The 13,682-nt window shown below is 43.3% G+C and overlaps 1 protein-coding gene across 1 annotated transcript in view; it reads right to left on the bottom strand.

The window, feature by feature from the left end:
* LOC124595047 (HCLS1-associated protein X-1) overlaps positions 1 to 13,682 on the bottom strand; it is a 93,730-nt gene that overhangs the window by 50,437 nt on the left and 29,611 nt on the right. Inside the window, exon 4 of the mRNA XM_047133611.1 lies at positions 3,526 to 3,700. Within this exon, the coding sequence (XP_046989567.1) occupies positions 3,526 to 3,700 (175 nt within the window). The remainder of the gene's footprint in view (positions 1 to 3,525; positions 3,701 to 13,682) is intronic.

Here is a 13,682-nt window from a genome sequence, read left to right as displayed (position 1 = left end):
TCAGTTACACCATAAATCAGTCAAATCAAAAGCCCGTAAAGTCAACTAAATACCTAGGAATTACAATTACGAACAACTTAAATAGGAAAGAACACACAGAAAATATTGTGGAGAAGACAAACCAAAATCTATGGTTTAATGGCAGCACACTTAGAAAATGCAACAGATCTATTAGACCGTCTACACTGTTCTTATCCATCCTCTTTCGGAGTACTGCTGCGCAGAGTGGGATCCTTACCTGAGAGGGTTCGCGGAATACTTCGAGAAAGTTCAAAGAAGGGCAGCATGTTTTGTATTATCAAGAGATAGGCGAGAGACTGTACAAACATGATACAGGATTTGGGGTGGACATCATCAAAACAAAGGTGTTAATCGTTGTGGCAGGATGTTTTCATGAAATTTTAATCACCAATTTTCTCCTCTGAATGCAAAAATATTTTGTGGACGCCAAGGAACATAGGGAGAAATGAACATTATAATAACATAAGGGAAATCTGAGCTTGCATGGAAAGACGTAGGTGTTCATTTTTTCCGCACAATTTTTGAGTGGAATAATAGCCTCTGCAGGCATTTAAGTGTGATTTGCAGAGCACCTATGTAGGTGTATATGTAGATTACCTGATTAGGTATCTAATCAGTGCTGGGGATGAATACGGTGAGGAGTCAAAGCCTGATAATGCCCAGTCAGTGAAAGGTTCATCTTACAATCCGGCAAAGGAGATGTCTTGAACTTGTCAGTTACGTATCTGAAAGACAACCAAGAAAGAGGAGGTTGCTGACGCTATCCCACAGTGGAACGTGAGCTGTTCAGCATGAAACAACACACAGGTAGAAATACCCCCAAAAAGGAAAAGATCTGGAAAAATTGTTAATCTCTGGCAGCCCGAACAACTAAGGATCTTGGTCCCAAAAGATTCCTATGTTCCCGAGGAGGAGATGTAGCACTCCCAGCATTTCTTCTTATTGCACTTGGTTAGATAACAAGCCTTAGTGAAAAGTTGTTTAAAAGTAAGGAGGATTCCATGAAAGCTGTCTCTTGAAATGTTGCAGGGCCCATCTATGATACCATACATATGTTGCAATATCTTTGATCCACCAAGGCATTGGCTGGCAGTGAAAGGAGCATGCAGAAAGGGCAACAGCAGTTCCAGCTGCATGGATGATGGCACCACAGATGGCTTCCACAACCTGGCAGATGCATCCTGACAGAGGTGTGAATGTGATAGCAGAAGTATACAACTGTCAGTTGGCTCTTGGAAGAATTCAGTGTGTTAAATTATCTGTAGGGCAGGGGACAGCAGTTACCATCACTAAGATTGTCATGTAGCAACCAGTGTAGCGAAGTTACAAGATTGGAAGACGAAAGCGTAAGATCAATAACAGAAAATGTGGAATAGTGGTAGGCGTACCATCACTGAGGAAACTGATAAAGACTGGAAAGAAGCTGGACAGTCAGATGACCCGTTCCAGACAAAGTCGTATTTCCCCACAGTGGAAGACATACGGTCAAAGTGTTGATGTTTAAAACACAGCATAAGGTGTGGGAAAGACAGATTCACACAGCAGTAATAAACCATAATTTTCATCTTTCCTGGAAGCGAATCCCCATCAAACACTAGGATGAATGCACCAGTATCTTGTTACCTGACAACCATGTTTAGGTTCTTATGGGCTGTGATGACAACAGGTACTTTACCAAGTTGGTTACTCGAGAGTGACACCAGGGATGAGAAGGAATTTGTCATCTTAATTAAGATGAAACCACTTTGTCATTTGCTATGAGAAGAGGGTTCACCAAATACAGTTTCAATGTTCTCCACAAAAAATCGTCCCTCTATTCACGTGCATACCAGGAATTGAGGCCCATAACCAAAGAGAGAAAGTTCCTACAGTAATTAGGATCTGCGCTGAATTGTAGTCTGTCTCAGGAGACTGTCAGAGCCTTGCAACCACAGGCTGGTAACTTTGGCCATTTCATGGTGTCAAATATTTGATATGATGCTGCCTACTCCTAACGTGGCTCTCTCCACAGGTATCACCCAGTCAGAGCAAAGATCTCCTGATGTGATGATCATTCCAAGGACAGGCACTTACTCCTTGGAATTCACGGGGAGATGAAAACTCAGGCATCAAAAATATGATCCCTGCATGGTCAGAAAGCTAGAACTGAATAGGTACTTAATGACCACTCACATGAACTGGTTACCATGCTGGGTAATGGGCAACCTTCCCCTCGTGTCCCATATAATTTGTAAAATTTTTGAAAATGTAGAAGTCAAACCCAAATGTTGGGACTGAATATCTAAAATATGTGATGTAAGATAAGGGACCAAAGTGGGACAAGCCATAACAGAGTGAGCTCGGCTGTCAGCCATGATCCTTGTTTAACAAAACTGCAGCAGCTGCTTGAATAATCCTTTAGCAGTACAACCTGATGTTGCATCATCAGATACATCGAGGTGAGGGGGGGGGGGGGGGGCGGCTGCAGAGTGGAGGAAAAATTAAAATTTTTGACAAGGGTCCAGTGACATCAATAACTTGAATGTGAGTATTTTGCTTATTGTGTACCTGATGCTCTTGCTGGTTATTTTCGATTTCATACATTTAGTATCTAAACATTATTGCAGTTACATATTGATTTCACTGGACCTCTTGTCAAAAATTTTAATTTTTCCTCCAATCTCTGCTTTTTCTGTTCAGATGTACCTAATGATGCAATTTTAGGTTGCAAAACTAGTTGTGCTAATAAAGGATTATTCAACAGCTGCTGCAGTTCCATTGAATGAGAATGAATTCTTACAGCTGTGGTTGCCCACAACAAAGCTGTGCAGCAGCAAATCTGTCCTAGAGAATAAGTCGGTGAAAGATATAGTCAGAGTGTAAAACTGCAGCACTGGAAAGGGAGAAGTAGTGCAATGGCATGGGGCCCCACATTCACCCTGCACATACTCACCAAATAATTGTGAGCCCCCAGGGGTGACGAGTTTAGATATGTTTAATAAAATGAAGATTACAAGTACTTTCCATGTGGAATGTGCTAACTCTGCTCCAAGCTTCTGTGTGCTCCTGCTGGAGAGTCAACCCTTATATAATTTTTGAACAGAGTATAGCTTTTCAGTCTCAGTGCTCCTTCAGTAACTAGGGAGAGCTGAATGAACAAAGTAACTGGACACATCGAATAACCAAAAATGAATAAAAGTTGCAAAAATCAAACTGAATCCAAAAGCAACGGCAAATTAATTATATACTCACATGGACAAATGTATCTTCTCTTTCAAAACTAAGAGTTCTTAGCAAACCACACTATTAACTATAACAAACCAATTTCTGCTCTCTGTACAAAGTGAGTGTTTCATCCTGTCACATGTTGCACTTCGCTTACAACTATATAACTGTAGTTGTGCCAACTATGTTACAATAAATTCTGTCACAAGAGTTCAAGTAACTTACTGCGCTATTGATAACTCCAGCACTCTTCTAAAACATGAAACAATTCTATTATATCTATAAAATTAGTATGTATACCTCTCATCTAAATCATTATCTTCTTTCTTGTCTTCCAAGTACCCTTTAACACCTGGATGCTTATACTGATATCCAGGTTTAAATAATTCATCTCTTAAACTCCTACCAGTTCTTCGGCCTCCATTGTCGTCATCATCATCATTAGGTGGCTCAATAGAATGGAAATCTCCAATACCTGGAAAGAAAGAAACAATGTCCTATACAGAATACATAACAACAAAGTTCCCTAGATGCTTTGAAAATTTTTTATTGTTCCGTGGCTCAAGAACACAAAGAAGACAAAATACGTAACATTAACAAAACAAATATGAATTAAGGAGTACTACAAGTGATACAAACCAAAAAGTAGATATCCAATAACTGCAACACACTGATTTGTTAATAACTTGCACCAAGCAGTACGAGAAAAACTACAACTCAACCATTCAATTTCAACATAAAAATTATATTTTAAATACACTAGCAAATATTTTAGCTTTATAGTAAGTACAAAGAACATAATAGTGGGCACTAGATCGTTGAAAATGATTCATCTTAAGTACAATGAATCACCTATGAAGGCTGTAACATTAAGTACAGTGCAGCTATCATCAGTGCCTTATAAGACTCAAAGTAATTATAGCAACCCACATTCCAATATAACTGAGGCATGTCCAAGCATTAATCCAACTAGTTATAATTACGTTCAGTCTACATGACTGCTTATGACAAACTAATGATAGGTGCACTGCCAGTTGAAAACTAGATCTGCACTGCAATAAAAAAGGCAGATGACTTTATGACCAACGCTGACCTTCTTTCTGTCCTGGATTACATCACAGTCATGGGGCAAAATCATTTCCAGGGAACCAAAAATGATATATAGCTAGGTGACAAAAAAGTCATGTAATAGCAATATGCACAAAAACAGATGGTGGTGGTATTGCATACACAAGGTATAAAAGGGCAGTGCACTGATGGAGCTATAATTTCTACTCAGATTATCCATGTGAAAAGGTTTCCGATGTTACTATGGTTGCACAATGGGAATTAACGGATTCTGAAAGTGGAATGATACTTGGAGCTGGACACTTGGAATATTCCATTTCGGAAATCATTTGGGGATTCAAGAATCCGAGATTCATAGTGTCAAGAGTGTGCCAAGAACACCAAATTTCAGACATTACCTCTCACCAACGGCCTTCACTTAATGACCGAGAGCAGTGGCATTTGCATAGAGTTGTCAGTGTTAAAAGATAAGCAGCACTGATTGAAACAACGGCAGAAATTGTACAACAAACGTATTCATTAGAACAGTGTGGTGAAATTTTCCATTAACGGGCTATGGCAGCAGATGACGAACATGAGTGCCTTTGCTAACAGCACGACACCACCTGCAGCACCTCTCATGGACTCGTGACCATAACGGTTGGACCCTAGATGACTGGAAAATTGTGGCTTGGTCAGATGAGTCCTGATTTCAGTTAGTACAAGCTGATGGTAGTGTTTGAGTGTGGCGAATACCATGTCAACAATGCACTGTGCCAGCTGGTGGTGGCTCTATAATGGTGTGGGCTGCGTTTACTTGGAATGGACTGGGTCCTCTGGTGTAAATGAACCAATAATTGACTGGAAATGGTTATGTTTGGCTACTTTCAGATCACTTGCAGCCATTCTTGGAGTTCATGTTCCCAAACAACAATCAAATTTTTATGGATAATAATGTGCCATGTCACCAGGCCACAATTGTTCATGAATTGTTTGAACAATATTCTGGACATTTCAAGCGAATGATATTGTTCCCAGATTGCTCAACATTAATGCCACAAAATAATTTAAGAGACATAATCAAGATGTCAATTTGGGACAAAATCCTGCACAGGTAACACTTTCGCAATTATGGACGCATGCAGAGGCAGCAGGGCTCAATATTTCTGCAGGGAGGTTCCAATGACTTGCTGAGTCCATCCCACGTCGAGCTGCTGCACTATTTTGGGCAAAAGGAGGTCCAACATGTTGTTAGGAGGTATTCCGTAACTTCTATGACCTCACTGTAAGTACTTTGTGTTTGTAAATATCAAAATCTCCAGAGGGCAAGTCTCTGCGAAGGTAGCTTATCACAGCAGACATGATCTTGTTCACTATTATTACCTATGCTTTGGCACTTATTACTGACAGGAGAGAGAAAAGAAGAGCAACATCTTCCTGTCTAACTTGCACACTATAGTTAAGAATACTGACACACAGTTCTATTACTTCCTCACCATGCAAAAGAAAGGTTTTGACTAACTTCATTTTCATGAACTATGCTGGATATTTTTTACTAAGACAAAGTAATATTTGCCAGAACGAATATTGTAGCACTGACAGTCACTGTGATAGTCACTGACCTTAAGCTGATCTTTCCACATAATGACCTCTCTTAATTTAATAAACTAAATTCCTGCTGATTTGGTGAACTAAGTTACTGACCTTTCTTCCAGTTCATTGACTTAAAATCTCCACACCATAAATCTGAACGGACACTAAGGCTTATTTTATTTCTCTTTTTTTAAGCTTATGGCATACATTTTAATAATGAGACTATTATTCCACATAACATTCCTGAAACCTACTTGCTCTCATCCATTTACTTCATTTTTATTATTTTTATTCACTGTGGTCACAAGTTAGTAGCTGTAGTCAACTAATAGCTGAAAGCCTAAGTGATTATGGTCAATCCATTGTTTTTCAAATTGTGCCTGCGGGGCATAGTGGTATGCAGTGGTAATGGGGTAAATGGCTTGTTGTTTGGTCTACTGCAAGTATATAAGATTTTACGTATGAGCTACAATGCAAGCACTTACCACTGCATCAAGTCTGCTTTGTTTTCATTTGCCACAATGTGAATAAATAGCATGTTGTAATAAGCTGGTATGCTAAATTTAGGGACAGAAGTAATTCACAAGACATGTCACTATCAAATCTTATAGCTTGATGAAACTTTGACCACAAATAGAAAAAATTGCTACAGTATAGTACCAAAGGTAACTGAAAGAAATATGCAACAAGATGAAGATAAATGCCACTTTTACTCAAACACAGTAATTACATTGAAGAATTGTTGATATTTATGATGGTCCCCTGGACATTACAAAAGGTGGTACATTGTTATTAAAAGGATATGTGATCACACGGGAGTCAATGCACACTAGGCAGTATGCTGTCATGCGCGCCACAAGGTTGGTAAGGCGTTCTTGTGGTAGTGCATACCATTCTTCCACCAGCTAGGTTGAAAACTACTGGATGGTCATTGGTACATGTTGACATGCTGCAATATGCCTCCCCAACGCATCTCACATGCTCGATGAGTTTATAGTCAAGGGAGTGGGCAGACCAGTCCTTTCGCATCCTCATGTTCCAAGAGCTGCTCCACCTGCATTGTTCAATACAGTGATACATAGTCATACATAAAAAATAAGTCAGTGCCAAATGCATCCCTGGAAGGACAAATGTGGGAAGGGAGTATGGTTGGTTGGTTTACAAAGGGGGGGAAAGGGACCAAACTGCTTGGTCATTGGTCCCTTGTTCCTGTTAAAACAACCATACGAGGGAAAGAATAAAACAAACGAGACATAGAGCACAATACCAAAAGGAAGGAAAAGCGACAACAACAACAAAAAGGCAACAAACATCACAAGGAACAAAAGATGACAAGAAAACCACAGACACGCAAGAAACCGGTAGAAGAGATTAAAACAAGAAAGCAGATTACCATGGCTGGCTGACTATGAGAATAAAAAGGAGAAGCCAGCCACTCTGCAACACATTAAAACCTCCACCCTAAAAGCACTAGGGTGGAGGACACAGAGGGACAAAGGACATGTGGTAAAACTTAGATCAAATGATAAAACCCACCCTCATGTATAAAACGTAAAATTAAATCAGCCGGTGAGGTGTTGCCAGATAAAATTAGTGGCAACAAGTCCGGTAACCAAAGATTTCATTGCAGAGCAGTCGAAGTAGGGCAGTGCACTAGAATATGGGCCATTGTCAATCAGGCGCCGCACTGACAGAAGACAGCCGTGGGCGACCCAAGCATGGCCAATGCGAAGCTGGCAGAGAACCACAGAGTCCATGCGAGAGGCCCGCATGGAAGACTTCCACGCATCCGTAGTGTCCATAATGACACGCAGTTTGTTGTGCGGACTGTTATGCCATTCCATCTCCCAAAGCCGAAAAACCTTGCAGCATGATACTGAACGTAGGTCAGTTTCAGAGATGCCCATCTCAGAAGCAGTTTCCGTGTAGCTTGTTTGGCCAGCCTGTCGGCAAGTTTGTTGCCTTTGAGTCCGACGTGACCTGGGGTACAGACAAACACCACTGAACAACTGGATTGTTCTAGGGCATAGATGGACTGTCGCTACCAAAGGATGATGAGGGGAGCACTGGTCGATAGCTTGTAGGCTGCTCAAGGAGTAAGTACACAGAAGAAATTACTTCCCAGGGCATGAATGGATGTGCTCAAGAGCACGAGAAATAGCCACCAGCTCTGCAGTGAAAACACTACAGCCAATGGGCAAGGATGCTGTTCAATATGGCCTCTGTGAATGTAAACGAAGCCAACGTGACCAATCAGCCATCGAGCCGTCGGTGTAAACCACTTCAGAGCCCCGGAACAAATCAAGAATCGAGAGGAAGTGGCAGCGGAGAGCTGCAGAAGTAACTGAGTCCTTAGGGCCATGTGAAAGGTCCAGGCGAAGCTTCGGCCAAGATTTACACCATGTAGGTGTATGTGAATGGACCTCAAGTAGAGGTGGTACAGGGAAGGACTGCAGTTCAGACAGAAGCAATTGGACTTGAACTGCAATCGTGAGCCCTGACCTGGGCCGCCGATGCATGAGCGAGCAGTTGTGCACGCCTAACCTTCAATGGAGGGACTCAGGCCTCCACCAGGGTGCTAATCACCGGACTCATCCTAAAAGCTCCCGTCGCTAGTCGAATGCCCCAGTGGTGCACTGGGTCGAGTAAACGCAACGCTGCAGGCGCCGCAGAACCATAGTCAAGGCAGCATTGAACAAGGGCTCTGCATAGCGGCAGCAGTGTAGAGTGATCTGCACCCCAGTTGGTGTTGCTCAGACAGCGGAGGGAATTGAGGTGCTAACAGCACTTCCGCTTAAGCTGACCAAGGTGAGGAAGCCAAGTGAGGTGGGCATTGAAAACCAGTCCTCAGAATCAGTATGTCTCCACTACAGGGAGTGGATCGTCATTAAGGTAAAATTCGGGTTCCAGTTGAACGGTACAACGCAGACAGAAGTGCACGACACACAACTTTGCAGATGAAAACTGGATGCCGTGAGCTAAAGCCCGTGACTGCGCCTTGTGTGCACCGCTCAGAAACTGGAACAGCAGTACGAAATGCAGGAGTCATCAGCATACAGAGAAGGTGAGACCGACGGCTCTACAGCTGCTACTAGACCAGTAATGGCCACTAAAGACAGAGAGACACTCAATACAGAACCCTGCGGGACCTCATTCTCCTGGATATGGGGGGACTATGGGAGGCACCAACTTGGACACAGAAAGTATGGAGTGACTGGAAATTTTGGATAAAAATCGGGAGCAGGCCTCGGAGAACCCACTCATATAACGTGGCAAGGATATGATGTCACCAGCTCGTGTCTTAAGCTTTTCGGTGATCAAGAAAGACAGTAACCAAGTGTTGGCATACGGAAAAGGCTGTTCGAATGGCAGACTTGATGGACACAAGATTATCAGTGGTAGAGCGACCCTGGCGGAAACTTCCCTGGCATGAAGCCAGTAGACCATGTGACTCCAGGACCCAACGCAACCGCTGGCTCTCCATACATTCTAGCAGCTTACAAAGAACGTTGGTGAGGCTGATGGGCTGATAGCTATCCACATCAAGTGGGATTTTACCGGGTTTGAGCACTAGGATGATGGTGCTCTCCCGCCATTGCAATGGAAAGATGCTGTTGCACCAGATCCTGTTAAAGATGACAAGGAGATGTCGCTTGTAGTTGGACGAGAGATGTTTAATCATATGACTGTGGATCTGATCTGGTACAGGACCTGTGTCGTGGCAACGTGCAAGGGTGCTGAGTAGTTCCCACTCTGTAAAGGTTCAATGTGGCATGCAGAGAACGAGAGGACATTCCCTTCCATCTGCTGTTTGAGGGGGCGAAAGGCTGGGGGGTAATTCGCCGACACAGAGGCTCAAGCATAGTGCTCAGTAATTGTGTTTGTGTCGGTAGATAAAACACTATCTATGTTAACACCTGGGACACCTGTTGGGTTCTGGTACCCTAAAACATGTCTGATCTTCATTCAGACTTGGGAAGGTGATGTATGGCATCGAATGGTCGAGACGTAGCTCTCCCAACACTCCTGTTTCCGTCTTTTAACAAGCTGGTGAATGCGGACACAAAGCTGTTTAAAATCTAATAGGTGCTCCAGGGAAGGGTGCAGCTTATGTCGCTGTAGAGCCCACCTATGCTCTTTAATGGCCTCAGCAATTCCCGGTGACCACCAAGGTACTGTCTTTCACCAGTGGCACCCTAAGGAACAAGGGATTGCATTTTCGCCACAGAAACTATCATTCTAGTGACCTGCCCAACCATCACATCGATGATACCATGTGGAGGAGATTAAATGGTGACAGCAGAGGTGAAAGTTTCCCAGTATGCCTCGTCTGCAGTACATCTAGTTAGCTGTCCGTGGGCATGATGCTGGGGGAGAGACAAGAAGATGGGGAAGTGGTCACTACCACACAAGTCATCATTGGCTCTCCAGTGGACAGATGGGAGAAGTCCTGGGCTGCAAAGTGATAAATCAATGGCTGAGTAACTACCATGAGCCACAATGAAATGTGTCGGGGGCCCAGCATTTGAGAGGCAGAGGTTGATCTGTGACAGTAAATTTTCGACATCTCTACCTCGTCCAGGAAGCACAGTGCCACCCCACAAGGGATTATGGGCATTAAAATCTCTCGAAAGTAGGAAAGGTTTACAAAGTTGATGAATCAGTGCAGCCAATACGTTCAGGGGTACTGCACCATCTGGAGGGAGATATACGTTGCAGACAGTTATTTCCTGCGTCTTCCAAATCCTGACAGCCACAGCTTCAAGAGGAGTTTGAAAGGGCACAGGTTCACTACATACCGAGTTCAGGACATAGATGCAAACTCCACCTGACGCACTATTATATTCGCTATGGTTCTTGTAATATCCCCTATAGCCGTGGAGGGCAGGGGTCAGCATTGCCAGGAACCAAGTTTCCTGGAGGGCAATGCAGGAAACAGGTGTAAAGCTTAACAGTCGCCATAGCTCAGCCAGGTGGTAGAAAAAACTGCATCAATTCCACTGGAGGATGATGTTATCATGAGGCTGAGAAGGCTTGATGTGCTTGAGGAGGCAATTTACACCTCAGAGTCACCTGCTGCCATCGACTGAGTACCTGTTCAATCAACATCCATTGAGTGTGAGGGTCCAGCGAGATCTAGATCTGCAGGGGGTGCCAGAATCTCCACCTCATCCTCAGATGCAGAGCCTGCAGGTAGTGGTGGTGTGGGTGCCACTGCAATGTCTGGGTTCTTGGAGGACGTCTTCTTTTTGGGTTTCTCTCACTGCTCCTTTGGTTTTTCTGGCTGGGAGGGCTTCACTGAGTCAGTCTCAGTGACTGAGGAGGACCATGAAGCCCTACGACCTGCTACCTGTGGCTGCTTCAGCCACTGGCGGGTGTCCACTTTGCCACCAGTAGGAACTTGGGAAGGGAGTGACCCAAGGGACCTCTTCCTGGCGAGAGGAGCTGAAGAAAACTTATGTTTCTCTGAGTGAGAAGTGGGGACTGATTTCCCCAATGGTTCGGGGGAGGGGGGGGGGGGGGGGGCAGTGCTCCCAAGGTAGGTGGTGTGGGAGCAAAAGGTAAAGGAGTATGGTATGACAATAACATGGATCAGCAAATGTACCATGTTAAAAGATTTGGAGGTCAGTATGTCCACGCAACACTATGTCGTGCCAAAGCACTACACCTGGACTAACAAAGCAATCATATTGTCACAGAAGAAGCTGACTAGCACAGTTGCTGTAGTGTAGTGGTTACGGTACTAGACTGTTGCATGTAGAGTCGTGAGTTCAAAACTCACCTGAACTGTAAGATTTAATTTCAATATTCGGTTCGAGTACATTCTAGAAGTATCCACAAATGGCAAGAATAATTTTACCGGAATGTTCTGTAGCTGTATATAATATATATCATATGTGTTCTGGCCGGAGGCAGTTCGCTCGGCACTCTTGTATGTGTAAGTACTGAATAAACCTTCGTTAAGTGAAGTTAGTGTTCGTCATCCATCTACTTACACCTTCTTCTATGTGACAATATTTGACAATGTTCCTGGGTCTACTGTGTGTTCCCACTTTCACCATAAGAGGTTACATCTAGAACCACTACTCAGACTGAATCTGCTTTCATCCGAGAAGAGTTATGACCCTACTCCTTGTTGGTCCAGTACCTTTGCTCTTGGCACCAGCACAAATGACACAGCTGAAGTCCAGGTGCTACGGAACATAGCATATTGGTCATCAGGAATACACACCACCCTCCTGCAGCCACTGTGGAGTGAGAGACTGCATGCTTTGTAGTTCTGTTAAATGCGGTTTGCAATTGCACCCACTGTTTGATGTTGGCCCCTTCTTGCCTGTTGCATAATATAGTAGCCATCTGCTGCTGTAGTTGACTACTGCCTCTCCTTTAGCCAGCAGTTCTTGAGGTTTGGAACAATGATAATGGACATGAAAGAATGCTTGGAGCAATACCATATTCCTGGGCTACACTCAACAAACTTCACCCTCCTCCCAGTTTCCCGATGATTCTTCCACTTGTGAAGTCATTTAAACATTGTCTTTAGGAAATACTGTAATGACGAACACCACCAAAGTGCCAGTGCACCATAACAGCTGGCTGATTGAAAGACACTGTCATTTACTGTTCCTTCAACAGCCTTGTGTGGCAGGACCTGCCCCATTTGGCACTATAGTCATGCTGACCTCACACCGCGCAATGTCCAGCTTCCTGTGGACAACTGGATCACCTTTGGCAACATGCTCCTGCACTTTCTTTCATTTGCACCGAGTTATTAATTTGTTACATTATGTAACTATCTCAACCTTAAGTTTTGCAAAGCAGTGTATCATAACGCCAGTATAGCGGCTACTCACCTGGCCTATCCTTTACACTTCAAAAACGAGTAAGTGTTGACGGGTACAACAAACTGAGCCAATCACAACTTTATTTTCTGGCCATAGCCTATCCTACAACAGGATTCAAACAATATATAGAGTTCTTTGAATAACAAACTCCTTAGGTAACAAATGGGAAACTTTAGACATATTTTTCAAGAGGTTGGAAAGAAAATCAGTGTATATATTGTGTACCCGCCAAAACAAGATATACAGCAGAGGGTGCTAAAAACTACTCAAGGTGCAGGTTGTAATTTAAGCCACTAACTGTGACATGATGCCACCAACAGTATCTTTTACTTAGGTTCTGGGACAATTGCCAGTTTATGTTAGTACTTGGCAAATGTGGTTATGACTACCAGCCTGTCTCAGTGACTGAATGCACAGCTCTTCATTTTCAACACTTTTGCCGTATCTACTTGGGTTTCTGCAATATGGAGAAAAGCAAAGAATCTCGAGCAGAGGCCCTAATGCTCTATTGGAATCTTTGCTATACATTTTGTGAGCTGCATTCCTAAATGAAGATTTGTAGCACCTTACTTGACAGATACTAGGTAGGCTGGATACACAGAAATGCTACATGGGCAGCAGAGTATGTGATCTATAAAGGGCACTCAAAAAAAACCCGGTCACTAGTGTAAAGTAACAGTAATGATTTTATTAACTCAAAAATGTAGTTATAACCAGTACACATACTCAAAAATAGTCACCAAAACTGTTGGCACATTTTTCCCATTGAGACACTAACCAGTCGATTCCATCCTTGGAGACACTAGTAGGCTGCTGTTGGATCCAGGCCTGGACTCAGTCACCCATTTTGTTGTCCGTTGTGAATCGATGTCCGCGAATATCTTGTTTTAGAGGTCCAAACACATGAAAGTCACATGGTGAAAGGTCAGGACTGTATGGTGGATGTTCCAGCATTTCCCACCAAAAACAGCT

Source organism: Schistocerca americana, chromosome 2 (genome assembly GCF_021461395.2).
Source record: "Schistocerca americana isolate TAMUIC-IGC-003095 chromosome 2, iqSchAmer2.1, whole genome shotgun sequence".
NCBI classification, from domain to species: domain Eukaryota; kingdom Metazoa; phylum Arthropoda; class Insecta; order Orthoptera; family Acrididae; genus Schistocerca; species Schistocerca americana.
The sequence above is the reverse complement of the archived record's forward strand: the minus strand, read 5'-3'. Positions and strand labels throughout refer to the sequence as shown.